At 50.3% G+C, this 14,274-nt stretch overlaps 2 protein-coding genes across 2 annotated transcripts; both read right to left on the bottom strand.

Annotated features, from left to right (window-relative positions):
* Positions 1 to 401: 401 nt before the first annotated feature.
* On the bottom strand, positions 402 to 1,367 carry LOC137677037 (olfactory receptor 14I1-like). Its single transcript, XM_068424227.1, has one exon. The coding sequence runs from the start codon at positions 1,365 to 1,367 to the stop codon at positions 402 to 404; it is 966 nt and encodes a 321-aa protein (XP_068280328.1).
* Positions 1,368 to 12,144: 10,777 nt separating this feature from the next.
* LOC137677059 (olfactory receptor 14J1-like) lies at positions 12,145 to 13,055 on the bottom strand (the record flags this gene model as incomplete). Its single annotated transcript, XM_068424246.1, has 1 exon — positions 12,145 to 13,055. A coding segment is annotated over one exon (911 nt), but the record flags the coding sequence as incomplete, so codon positions are not given.
* Positions 13,056 to 14,274: the final 1,219 nt, after the last annotated feature.

The raw sequence follows: 14,274 nt of genomic DNA, 5'->3' as shown, positions 1-14,274 counted from the left end.
GCAGCACAACTGTGACCAAGCTGCCAGAACACTCAGGCCTTACACCAATGCAAGGGATCAGAGAGTGTGGAAGTGGAAAGAGAACAGCACTGGAAGATCAGATGGTGGTGATCCCTGGCAGTGCTGCCATGCTGAGACTCTTTTGCCCTCCACCCATGCACAAAGGAACTGTCCCTGCAGCTCCAAAAAGGCTTTGGAGGAAGGATCTCAGGACAGAAATAGTCACTACAGGGTCTTTTATTTTGAGTAAACACACAGAGAGCACGGCTCCTCATTTCCACAGCCACAAAAGACAAGCAGACAGTGAATTAGAAAGGGGATGACAACATTATCACAAGTAAAAAAACAACACCACCAAAAAAAAAAAAAAAAAAGACAGGCTGGACCTGTAATGAGTTACATTATAACTGCTCTGTAGAAGATGATGGGCAGTTTGTTGCTTCAGAAAAACATCGAGTCATCAGTTTCCACAGGGCATCCTTGAGCTCCTTGTTCCTCATGCTGTAGATGAGGGGGTTCACTGCAGGAGGCACCACCAAGTACAGAACTGCCACCACCAGATCCAGTGATGGGGAGGAAATGGAGGGGGGCTTCAGGTAGGCAAACGTGCCAGTGCTGGTAAACAGGGAGACTACGGCCAGGTGAGGGAGGCACGTGGAAAATGCTTTGTGCCGTCCGTGCTCAGAAGGGATCCTCAGAACAGCCCTGAAGATCTGTACATAGGACAGCACAATGAAAACAAAACACATTAAAACTAAAGAGCCGCTAACCACAAGAAGCCCAACTTCCCTGAGGTAGGTATCTGAGCAGGAGAGCTTGAGGATGTGGGGGATTTCACAGAAGAACTGGTCCAAGGCATTGCCATGGCAGAGGGGTAGTGAAAATGTATTGGCCGTGTGCAGCAGAGCATTGAGAAACGCACTGGCCCAGGCAGCTGCTGCCATGTGGACACAAGCTCTGATGCTCGTGAGGGTCCCATAGTGCAGGCGTTTGCAGATGGCCACATAGCGGTCATAGGCCATGACGGTGAGGAGAGAATACACTGCTGCAATCAAAAAGGAAAAAAAAAAGACCTGGGCAGCACATCCTGTGTAGGAGATGTCTCTGCTGTCCCAGAAGGAATTGGCCATGGATTTAGGGAGAGTGGTTGAGATGGAGCCCAGGTCAAGGAGGGAGAGGTTGAGGAGGAAGAAGTACATGGGGGTGTGGAGGCGGTGGTCGCAGGCTACAGAGGTGATGATGAGGCCGTTTCCCAGGAGGGCAGCCAGGTAGATGCCCAGGAAGAGCCAGAAGTGCAAGAGCTGCAGCTCCCGTGTGCCTGCAAATGCCAGGAGGAGGAAGTGGGTGATGAAGCTGCTGTTGGACATTTGGTGCCTCTGGGCATGGGGACCTGTCATAGGAGAAAAAGAGAGAGACAAGTTAGCAGAGACTTCACTAAGCAAAATCAAAGCCATTTCCCACAGTCTCCCCCTCTGTAACACACAGACATCCTTTTTTTTCTAGAGGAGACCTTCCTTCAGCTTTGTGGCTGGAGTCGTGGTTGGTGCTGGCAGCATGTGCAATGAAGAGCAGGACAGTTGCCCATGGGCTCTCGATCATCAGCCCTCCTCTGCAGAAGTGGGTAGGGGCAGGGACCGTTCCTAGTGGTCAACTTTATCCAATGAAACTGTTGTTAACGGCCTGTCAGCATCTGCACCCCCAGTGCTAAGGAACAGGGAGGGCAGAAGGCAGTTTAAGAGTTCTAGGTTCTTTTACAGCTCCCCCTCCATCTCACTTGAGGAGTATTCTCTTGGATGTCAGAAACCCTCAGCATTTCTGCTGCACTCAGGGAGAACAGAGCAAGTCCTGCGAGGCAAGAGGATTGCCTGTGGGTTAGTGCAGAGTGAGAGGAGCTGGTCTGTCCCTCCATCAAATTCCCAGTTTCTCTGGGCTTGCACCTTTCTGACGTGGAGGGCTATCACACTCCCATATTATCCTGAAAAATAAGCAGATGCTGCTGAGAGCAGAGGGATCCACTGCAGACCACTAAATGTCTCACCCTTTCTCAAGGTCTCAGCACCCCACGTCCAGCCCACGACACTCATGCCTTATTTCACCAACCCAACAGCATTTCCTCAGTTGCAGAGGCTTTGCAATCTCCAGAGATTTAAGATAGAACAGAAGTGCTATGAAATAGGTTTACGTTCCTGAGGGCAGCTTGGAAGGACATTTCAAGGGGACAGCCAAGTGTCCTAACAAGGGCATCTCAGTAGGAGCCAGCTCATATCCCAGCCCCACAAACTGTATTGAACAGATCCCACAGATGGGAGGAAAGCAGGGACACTTGTTCCCATGGACACACCTGCAGGAAAGGACCCACAAGGTCAGTGTGTGACTGCAGCTGAAACTCCACCTCCCCAGAGAGCCTGGCAGCAAGAATGAAATAACCACAGCAATAACAGAGACAAGTGGAGAAACAAGGGGAAATCCAGTGAGGGTGTGGCTGGGAGAGGCCAGGGCAGAGGCAGCCGGGCCCTCAGGACAGCGGTACCCTGACCCAGCTGTGCACGCCACCTCCCACACACCAGCATTGCCGGGCAGCTGCTCTCAGCCCCTGTGCTCTGCAGAGGGAACTGGGCACGTGGCTGGAGAGCTGCACCACGGCTCTGCTGGAGCTCTGGCTGCACAGGAGGGGGTTCATGTCCTGGACCCCACGGCCCTGAGGGCAGAGGCTTTGGTGGGTGTGAGAGGAGGCAAGGGGGCTTGCTCAGAGGAAGGGGTCTGCATTGGAGGGGGTCAGACAGAGTTTTCTGAACTCTCCCTCGCACAATATTTCTGGTTTTAGTTTCCTCTCATTCCCAGATCATTTCCCTGCTGCCTGGAGATTTTCCACCTGGAGGTGTTTCTCTGTCAGCACTCACAGACCCCGTTGCAACCTCTGTGCACTCACCTACACAAACCTGCCTGTTTGCAGGGCACTGTCTGTGTGCATGTTCCTGTTTGGAGGTTCAGAAGGGCAGAACACCCTGATGGGTCCATCAAAGGTGATGCTGGTGCTGTCCATGGGCAGAGGAGTGGCTGGAGGCACTTTAGGAGGCTTCTAGCAGACCTACTGACCACTCAAAGATACATCTCAGGAGTCTCAATGACTTGTTCAAACTTCATGAGCCCTTTTCTATTTCTCTTCTGCTCTCCCTCCATCCCCTCCTCTCCCCTGCCCTGAGAGTAGGAAAACAGGTTCAGAAAAATCTCTTTATCTTTAGAGTAAACCCTGCCTTGACCTTCCTCTTGAAACATCTCCTTGGAAGATTTCTAGTGCTGATCTGGAGCTGTGAGCAGCCCTGGCCCACACAGCATCCCCTTGTCAGCAGAAGGACCCTGCCTTGACTGGGGTCACTCCTTCCACCCACAGCTTCTCCCTGCAGCACCGTAGGGAGGTCCCCGGCCAGGCTGAGTGCTGACCATGGTAGGCAGCACAGTCCGTGCCCCGTCGCAAAGACCCCTGGGGTGCAGGGACCCTGGTCTCAAGGACAGCCCTGGGCACCCCTGGCTGCACACCCCTCTAGTTGTCCCCAGCAGAAGGCAGCCGTCATGCTCTGTCCCTCTGACAGTGCAGCAGGGAAGCCCTGCTCTGGAGCATGTTCTTCTCCTCTACAACAGAGATACTGCGAGAGACATCCTGACAGATCCTGTAAACTGTGGGATGCAGCAGCTTCAGGTAATCCCACCAGCAACTGCCCCTGCATTGTGCTGCAGCCAGAGACTTACCATGTCGAGGGCTGTGAAGATTTCTCCCCCAGTGAGCTCTCAGCACCCTCCCACCCCACACTGCCTTCACCCTCTCTCTGCCTGGCTCCTCTCCCCTCGCTGCCTGCAGGCAGTGCCCTCAGCCCTGCTGCGCTCTGCAGAGGAGCTGCTCCTGGGCAGAGCTGTCTCTCTGCAGTGCTGCCCACTTGCCATGAGCTCCCTCCACCCCAGGAGCCCAGCCCAGCTCAGCAGCAGAGGGACCAGCCCAAGGTGTCTCTTCCTGTGTCCCCTGTGGGCTCCCTCCAGGAGTCCCTGGGGCTTCAGGGGAACCTGCTGTGAATCAGGCTCATGCAATCACTGATGTTTCATCTGGCACATGAGGAGAGACAGTTTTTTCCAGCAGCAGCATTTCTCCTCTGAGAGATAGGGTTAGGTCTAAGATTAACACTTCCTTGTCCTATCATTAGACAGGACAACTGGACCGTGACCAGGAGGGATGTCCTTTACCCCTGCTGAGGGAAGGGATGCAGATGAGTCAATAGAAGCATCTCATTTGTGGGTTTGTAGTCCTGGGGCTAGAAGGGGACTCAGCTCCCTCCCACTCACACCACAAACCCACAGGAGGTGGGATTCCTCTTGCCTCAGGTGTTCAGGTGGGCACAAAATAGGCACCTGCATGTGAGCTCCTTGTCTCAGCTCCCATGGTGATTAATGGAGATGGAGGGCAGGACTGGGCTGTTCAGACATCAGCCTGGTGACACTGAAGGTGTCCGGGGTGGTCAAAGATGTGCAGGTAACTGCAAGCTCTAACGAAACAGTTCATAGAGGCAGGCCAACATCAGAGGGAATCCTCTTAGAGGCTGCTGGGTATTTTCTTTGACCAGCTGAAATGACAGCTGATGCCCAAACTAAGGGCAACTGAACCTGTCCCCACTCATTATGTTCAGTGCAGCCTACAGAGTTATTAATCTGAACAACTGGAGCCATGTGCCACAAGGAGAGCTCAATCTCTCTCTTTCTCTTCTCCCTCAGCTGTATTTACTAGGTCACTCCTCACTGCACTGACAGTTGTTTCATGTTCAGCCCCACATTGCCTATCAGAATTCAGGGCAGCTACTCAATTCACATCCAGTCCCACAGAGCTACGTGAGATGCCAGGGCTTGCAGGTATAGGAGAGGACTTAAAGCAAAGCAATTTGAATTCAGGGTGGGTGCAGGACAGGCCCCCCCCAGACAGCATCACAGAGAGTGCAATTTGGTGCCTGTGTGCCATTGACTGATGCCATCAGTCAGAGGTATCAGTCATCAGGTGCCATCAGAGAGGCACGGTCTGTCCCTTCTTCTACCCAATAGCTGCAGGAATTACATGAACACAAAGCACATCACACCGGGGTCTTTACTCACACCCTTGATGATACAGTCAAGGAACACACCAATCATTTTCAGTGAGCCTGGATACATCTTGCCTTCAAGGACAGCATAATCCAAGCACAGCAGTGGTTCATATCAAAACTCAATTGAAACTCAAAAGGGCATTCAAGGGCACCAAGAGGAGGTTTTCCTACTTTAGGAACAGTTAAAGAAGAAACAGAGCTAATGTGGGATCTCTGCTGAATGCAGCAGGAGTAGGTGTAGGTGGATCTGAGATACCCTGTGTCCTCTTTGTCTCAGTTACCACCAGCAAGGTCTCCCAGGCCTTTGAGCTTTGATGCAGGACTCTGCAGGAGAACAACCGGCAGTGGATGGGGATCAAGACAAGGGTCACTTGAGCAAACTACACCCTTTCCAGTCTGTGGGAGTAGAGGGGCTGCAATTCTGTGTGCCTAGAAAGTTTTTTACCATGAGACACTGGTCTGTTATGATCTCAGTAAGAAAGGGACTCAGCCTCTGTGAGGTATCGTTTAAAATGCTGTTAGAGCTAAGATTATAAGGAGAGGAGAGAATAAAATAGATAATGTTTCTTCCCATTAGGTCGTGGGAGGCCTGGGTGGTGTAGAATCGGATGGGACTCCCACCCATACGCAACATGCCATACAGACATCATCCATAGAAGACAGTCTCCTAATTTGATCATTCAAGCTCTTATTGTGTTTCCTTACAAGGTCACAACTCTATTCATCTTCTCTACAATCAAACAGGAATGGTTCTTATGAGAACGTCTTGCCGCACTGTTAGATAGAGACAGGGACACACAGGTGGTGGAATGGTCAGTACTGAGTCAGAGCTGCCTGCGGTCTCCACGGTGACAATGAGGTGCTGAGGCTGTCTTGTGGCCAAGGGATCTGTGCAGCACAGCACAGCACTAACTGCTTGATGTACAACGATCTTCAGGTGATGTACCTGAGCAGTGAGCAGCTTTCCCTGTGAGAAGTCTGTGCTCCACCCTGGCGCAACAGCTGTGATGCATGGCCAGGAAGATCTGGAGCATAGGCAGGAGGAGCTGAAGCCCAATGACTTGTCACAGGACTGTGACATTTTTGGATTAAATGAGAAGTGGTGGGAGAGCTTGCTGAGCTGGGGTGCTGCAATGGAGGGATACAGGGTGACATAGAATCATAGAATCATTTTGGTTGGAAAGGACCTTTAAGATCAAGACCAACCGTTAACGTAGCACAATATTGTGTTGGCAGTTACAAACTACTTGATGAGGGTGAGGAAGCCGAAAAAGTCTTCTGTCAGCAATGCAAGGAAGTCTCAGGTCAATGAGCAGGTTCCTATAAAGGCCAGGGCATTCAATGGCCAGGCAAGGCATACAGGGTGCCAACAGTCTGGAGGATCTTGGGACAACTTGTTAACACAGCTGCCAGGTTGGTCAGGAAAAGTGATTCTCACCTGGCTCTGGTCCTGGCCAACAAGGAAGACTTGGTCAGGATGTGACCATCAGTGCCTGCCTCAGCTGTTGTGACCAGGAAATAGTGGGGTCCAAGATGCCAAAGAGGAATGAGGAAGACCAGTAGTGGAGCACAGATGGGTGTACTCCAGACAAGACCTTGACATACTTGGGAGACTGATATTGATGGTGCCATGGGAAGCAGGTCTGAAGGGTGAAGGAGCTCAGGAAATCTGATAGGCCTTACAGGGCAGCCTCCTCCAAAGACAAGAATGATCTATTTGAATAGCCATGGAGAGAAGCAACCATCTCAGGAGGTTGCTGGTATAAACTGACTGAGTTCCCTGGCAAAAAAGCAGCACACAGAAGGTGGAAGCAGGGGAAGCTGCAAAGGAGGAATTTAGAAACCTTGTTGAAGTATGCAGGGATGATACCAAAGCCGAAGCTCCCATAGACTTGATACTTGCAGGGGAGGGTAAGGGTAGCCACATGAGCTGACACTATTTCATCAAGAGTAAAAGAATGGAGAGGTATAATGTATGCCTGCTGCTGAACCTCATTAGAGCAAGAGCAGACAGGGCTGAGGTACTTAATGGCTTCTTTGTCTCTGTCTTCTCCCAGGCCTTTGTGGCTGGAGGCAGGACCCTGAAGGAGAACAACCAGCAGTAGACGGTTAGACTTCATGCCACCGGTCACCACTGTCTGGGTCTGCCCCTTCAGCCAGTTTTCAGTCCACCTCAATTTCTTCTCATCCAGACCAGACTTTAACAGCCTCTCTGTGAGGATATTGTGGGAGATGATAGTGTTAAAAGAATTTCTGAAATTCAGGTAAACAATAGCCACTCTTCTCTCCTCATGTACCAAGCCAGGCATGTAATTAGAGAAGGTTATCGGGTCAGTTAACAATGACTTCGCCTTAGTGAAGCCATGCTGACTGCTCCTGATGACATTATAGTCGTTCATGCACCTGGAAACAGTTTAGAGGATGAGCTGCTCCTTCACCTCAAGGAGGGCCTGAGGTGAGGCTGACCAACCTGTCATTCCCTGAGTCCTCCTGTTGTCCCTTCTTGAAGATAGAGTCACATTTTTTTTGCCTTAGGTGTGACGTGGACCTCTTGATACCACTGTGCTCTGGGCCTCATTTGGGGACTGGCACTTGGAGGCCCACACTGATATGCTGTCGTACATCTAACATCATTCAATTGTCCACGCAGAAGTGGGCACTGACTCCAAGACACCCTGAGGTAACTGAAGACCCCACGTGGGACTGGGAAATGTGACCCAGGAGCTACAGGAGCACTTCTGGAGGAGGAGTTGGTGGACAGGCAGGGAAGCCCAAGGCATCTCAGTTAACACAACTGATTTCCTTCTCTTGACTAGAAAGGGAAGCCTGGGCAATTGAACGTAAGGTGTCCAACATTAGAGGAGATAACTCTCATCCCTGCCTTCACCTACATTGGAGACACATGTACTTCACCCTGCAGTGAATAAAACATGAGTGCGTGTAGATGATGCAGAGTATGCTTGATAAAGTTCGTGTACCCCAAAAATATTGGGATTAGTGCAGATTTGGCTGTGCAAAATAGAGCATTTCATTCACTTGGTCTCTTTTCTTCCATCAGTGGATCGAGGGAACTTGTGAATTTTGCTTGTGACTCACTGTGTGCAAAGAGCAGATATGGACAGAGTCCAGGGCAGGGAGTGTATGGGGGGATCTTGGCATCTGTGCTTGACACAGAAGGTGTTTTCTAAGGTTATCTGATGTGGAAAGTAGACTTCAGTGGAGGTAAATGTGGTTGTTAATATACAGCAGAGGAATGAATTTTATTTTTTATTGAACTATGCCTTCTTTTGTTTTTATTTGTTGTCAATTAAGAAATATCCTTCTCTGTCTGTGTGCATCTTTTTCTCCAAGGAAAAGAGGTGGGAGTTGCTGTCAACAGGCTGAAACATGTAGCTACAGTCTGTAGTGGAGGAAGCTCAGATTTGCACAAGACTGCTTTAAGTGCCAGGTGTTTGACGTGGGAAATGGTGGGGTTGGGGGTAGGGGCAAAGATGGGTTGATTGTTGGACATAAGGGGTCTTGATTTTCATATTTATTGAGACTGCATTAGGAGATACTCAGGATCAATATCAATTGGAGATTGCTGATATCAACTAACGTGTAAACAGGAAAAAAGAAAACAGCAAAAAATTCTTTTCTTCTGTTTGTTTAGTAATAAAATATTTTCACTTTGACTACACTCCTGAAAGCTTTCTAGTTAAACACATGGGAATTGAAGACTTAAAGGAAAATTATTCCCAGAGGCTTGGCTTGTTATGGTGTTTTGAATGTTAATGAGCCCTCTGGTACTGAATTCCTGAACTGAAGATCATGAGAGAGAGAACAAGCCTCTGGAGAAGTAAAATTCAGCAGCAAACCTCCAAGGTTCTGAGGATGTCAGCAAGCCCCACTGAGGACCATCACTGAGAAGAGACCGTGTAAGGAATGACCAGACAAGGAGACTGTTCCTAGGGACTGGTGAAGTAGGAAGTCAGAGGCCCTGGTGACAGGAGGAAAATCCAATGTGGAATGTGGCTGTGAAAGCCCTTAATGTGTTTTGCCAAGCAGGACAGCCGAGCCCTGGCCCCCATCCCCTGGGAATGGGGTTCTGTTACCTCACAGGATGTTCGTGGCTCTTCTGGGGAGCAGTGTGACATGAGGGTGTGGAATGTTGAGTGCAGGACAGCAACAGGACACCTGCCAGGCTCTATGGGGTGTGGGTGAGGAGGCCACAAGGCCCTGGGGCTGTAAGGAACTGGTGTCTTCTCATGGGCCTCAGTGGAAGGGAGAGCAGCCATAGCCAAGAGGACAAAGACCTCATTTCTGTTGGCAGGGGGTTGTCCCAGATGCACTGAGGCCCTTGGTCATCCCCACTGCAGGCTGTCCTACATTGTCTTATGCCTGTGCTTGTTTCCTTGCAGACTTTAGCTGCTGCCCCATTTTACCATCTCACTCTGACCCTGGGATCTCCTAAGCTTTACTCATGTCCCTCTGTCCTCACTCACTGTTGCTTCAAACAAAAAGATGTGGTTAGCTGAGGAATTGCCAATGCCTGTGAGTTTCCCAACACCTGCCTTCTTCCCACACCCTGCTCATGCTCCTCTAGCACCCAAGATGTCACAGCCATAGACTTGCTTGAATCTGCTATTTCTCTCCATATTCCAGCCCTGAAATGCATGTCCTCCTTCTGCTGCCTCAAAAATCAAAATGAACATGTTTCACTTCAGCATGATACCCCACCTCCCCCTCTAATTCAAGCCTTCTTCCTGTCTTTAACACAATGACTGCTATACACACATCAGTCTCTCCCTCCACTCCCATGTGCATCACAAACCCTTTCCACTTCCCCAGCAGTTATGGAACCTCACTCCAGGAGGTTCGTGCAATATCGAGGCTAAGGGATGTTTCCTGAGGCCCACCAAGTGTCGAGAGTGAAGGAGGGGAAAAGAGCAAATGCAGCTCACGGGGCTTGACTGAGCACGGCCTCCTCCAGCATTGGGCATTTTCATCTCCTAGCCTGAGGCAAGCACACAAGATGGAATCATCTGCATGTTCCCTGATATGCACAAGGGCCTTCAACCCTGACATATTCTCACAACACACTTCTTCCTCCTGGATGGCAAGAGACCACCATGGCTGAGTGAAAACCTGGTGGTCAAAGGTCAAGAAGGAAATGCACAGGCAGTGGAAGCAGGGACAGGTATCCTGGGAAGAGGTACAGGGTCGCTGCCTGGTTGTGTTGGGATGTGGTCAGGAAGGCCAAGGCGCAGCTGGAGCTGACCTTGGCAAGGGACACAAAGAATAATAAGAAGGACTTCTATAGGTATGACCACCTGAGGAACCTGAACTTACATAAGTCTAGGGGACCTGAGGTGATGCATGCCAGAGTCCTGAGGGAACTGGCTGATGTATTTGCCAAGACACTCTATATGATTTTGAAAAGCCATGGCAGTCAGGTGAAGTCCCTGGTGACTGGAAAAAGGGAAACAGTGCACCCATCTTTAAAAAGGGTAAGAAGGAGGACCCTGGGAACTGCCGACCTGTCAGCCTCACCTCTGTGCCTGAGAAGATCATGGAACAGATCCTCCTAGAAGCTATGATAAGGCACATGGGGGACAGGGAGGTGAGTCGAGACAGCCAGCATGCCTTCACCAAGGGCAAGTCCTGCCTGAACAACCTAGTGGCCTTCTATGATGGAGTGACTACATCAGTGGACAAGGGAAGAGCTACAGATGTAATCTGTCTGGAATTCTCTAAGGCCTTTGACACAGTCCCTCACAACATCCTTCTCTCTAACTTGGAGAGGTACGGATTTGATGGGTGGACTGTGTGGTGAATGAGGAATTGGCTGGGTGGTCGCATCCGGAGGGTAGCGGTCAACGGCTCAATGTCCAGATGGAGACTGGTGACAAGTGGTGTCCTGATTGATACCTTCATCAATGACACAGGCAGTGGGATCAAGTACGCCTTCAGCAAGTTTGCAGATGATGCCAAGCTGAGTGGTGCGGTTGACATGCCTGAGGGACGGGATGCCATCCAGTGGGACTTGGACAAGCTTGAGAAGTGGGCCCATGTGAACCTCATGAGGTTCAATAAGGCCAAGTGCAAGGTCCTGCACCTGGGTCGGGGAAACCTCCTGTATCAATACAGGCTGGGGGATGACGGGATTGAGAGCAGCCCTGAGGAGAAGGACTTGGGGGTACTGGTGGATGAAAAGCTGGACATGAACCGCAACTCAGCTATCTGCTGGTCTTTGTAGTGCTAATTATCTGCAAGCAAGGTGTGATTTATTGTCCTCCCCCAAATGTCCTGTAAGATAAGCACATTGCCTAACTCACTTTTTGCTCCTTTAATTTATCACTAAGAATTTGACACAATAAGCCTTTTCACAGTATGTTCTGGTATGTCCATATTTTTTTCCTTGCAGATACTGGTATTTAGCACATTCCATTTTGGTGACTCCACCTTTGGTGATCTCTGACTTAGTGGAGCTTCACTCACCCCTTACCCCAGGCACACACTGTCGCCCTAGAACCCCAAGGCTCTCCAGGAAGCTCCAGATTACTTTCCTGGAGAATTTCTTCTGCACTGTCATACCTGAGAAAGCCCTGGGCATGTACCTCACAGACCATTCACCATCTCCTCAGTCACCACACACCCCTGAGTGAGTCCAAAATCCAACCCTTGGTCTCTTAACAGCTACCAACAGGACCATGAGATTTTCTCTTCCAATTCCAGGGAGAAATAGGCCTTTTTGGGGTGAAATTCCTTGTTGTCGACATCAACTTTGAAAGAGCCCAAACATCAGTAACTGGGGGTGATCCCATTTTATTTCAGAGATGCAATAAGAGTGTCAACTCTGTCCCAGTGAAAGACACACTTTTTTATCAGCTCCAGGTTAGTCACAGCAGGTTTATTCGTCAAGACGAGTAAGATGGATTCAGATATTTATGTAGGAAAATAATAATGATGAATAAGACAGAAAATGATAAAATATTATAAAATGGCAAACAAAGGAAAGGCCTGCAATGGGGCACCATGGGAGTCATTCTTGAAGAGTGAGGGAAAATTTACCAGTATTGAGAACCATCCCTGAAATAACTTTCTTGATGGACTCCTTGAGGTCCTGGTTCCTCATGCTGTAGATGAGGGGGTTTACTGCTGGAGGCACCACCAAGTACAGAACTGCAACCACCAGATCCAGGGATCGGGAGGACATGGAGGGGGGCTTCAAGTAGGTGAATGTGCCAGTGCTAATAAACAAGGAGACCATGGCCGGGTGAGGGAGGCACGTGGAAAAACCTTTGTGCCGTCCCTGCTGAGAGGGGATCCTCAGCACGGCCCTGAAGATCTGTACATAGGACAGCAAAATGAAAACAAAACACCACCAAAATACAAAAGTACTAAACATGACAAGCCCAGCTTCCCTGAGGTAGGTATCTGAGCAGGAGAGCTTGAGGATGTGGGGGATTTCACAGAAGAACTGGTCCACAGCATTGCCATGGCAGAGGGGTATGGAAAACGTATTGGCCGTGTGCAGCAGAGCATTGAGAAACCCACTGGCCCAGGCAGCTGCTGCCATGTGGACACAAGTTCTGATGCTCATGAGGGTCCCATAGTGCAGGGGTTTGCAGATGGCCACGTAGCGGTCATAGGCCATGATGGTGAGAAGACAATACTCTGCTGAAATGAAAAAGACAAACAGAAAGACCTGGGCAGCACATCCTGCGTAGGAGATGTCTCTGCTGTCCCAGAGGGAATTAGCCATGGATTTAGGGACAGTGACTGAGATGGAGCCCAGGTCAAGGAGGGAGAGGTTGAGGAGGAAGAAGTACATGGGGGTGTGGAAGAGGTGTTCGCAGGCTACAGAGGTGATGATGAGGCCGTTTCCCAGGAGGGCAGCCAGGTAGATGCCCAGGAAGAGCCAGAAGTGCAAGAGCTGCAGCTCCCGTGTGTCTGCAAACGTGATAAGAGAGTGATAAGGTCTCCCCTCAGCCTCCTTTTCTCCAGGCTAAACCCCTCACTTCTCTCAGCTGCTCCTCATAAGATTTGTGCTTCAGGCCCTTCTCCAGCTTCGTTGCTCTTTGGATTTTCATCATCACCTCAAGGTCTTTCTTGTAGTGAGGGGCCCAAAACTGAACACAGCATTCGAGGAGTGGCCTCACCAGTGCCAAGTACAGGGGGACGATCACTTCCCTAGTCCTGCTGGCCACACTAGTGCTGATACAAGCCAGGATGCTGGTGGCCTTCCTGGCCACCTGGGCACATTGCTGCCTAATATTCAGGCAGCCATCAATCAACACCCCCAGGTCCTTTTCCACCAGACAGCTTTCCAGCCGCTCTTCCCCAAGCCTGTAGCAGTGCATGGGGTTGTTGTGCCCCAAGTACAGGACCCAACGTTGAGTCTTCTTGAACCTCATACAGTTCGCCTCAGCCCATCAATCCAGCCTGTACAGATCCCTCTGCAGATTCTTCCTGCCCTCACGCAGATCAACACTCCCGCCCAACTTGGTGTCATCTGCGAACATACTGAGGGTGCACTTGATCCCCTCATCCAGATCGTTGATAAAGATGTTAAAGAGAACTGGTCCCAATACTGAGCCCTCGGGAACACCACTTGTGACTGGCTGCCAACTGGATTTAACTCCATCACGACAACTCTTTGGACCTGGCCATCCAGACAGTTTTTTTGCCCAATGAAGCGTATGCCCATCCAAGCCATGAGCAGTCAGTTTCTCCAGGAGAGTGCTATGGCAGACAGTGTCAAAGGCTTTACTAAAGTCTAGGTAGACAACATCCACAGCCTTTCCCTCATCCAGTCAGTGGGTCGCCTTGTCATAGAAGGAAATCAGGTTAGTCAAGCGTGACCTGCCTTTCATAAACCCATGCTGACTGGGCCTGATCGCCTGGTTGTCCTGTACGTGCTCCATGATGGCACTCAAGATGATCTGCTCTATAATCTTCCCTGGCACCGAGGTCAGACTCACAGTCCTGTAGTTCCCTGGATCCTCCTTCTGCCCTTCTTGTAGATGGGCATCACATTTGTTAATTTCCAGTCACCTGGGACCTCCCTGGTTAGCCAGGACTGCTGATAAGTGATGGAAAGTGGCTTGGTGAGCACTTCCGCCAGCTCTCTCAGTACCCTTGGGTGGATCCCATTCGGCTCCATAGACCT

Source organism: Nyctibius grandis, assembly GCF_013368605.1.
Source record: "Nyctibius grandis isolate bNycGra1 chromosome 34 unlocalized genomic scaffold, bNycGra1.pri SUPER_34_unloc_2, whole genome shotgun sequence".
In the NCBI taxonomy this organism is placed as follows: Eukaryota; Metazoa; Chordata; class Aves; order Nyctibiiformes; family Nyctibiidae; genus Nyctibius; species Nyctibius grandis.
This window is presented reverse-complemented; position numbering and strand designations above follow the sequence as displayed.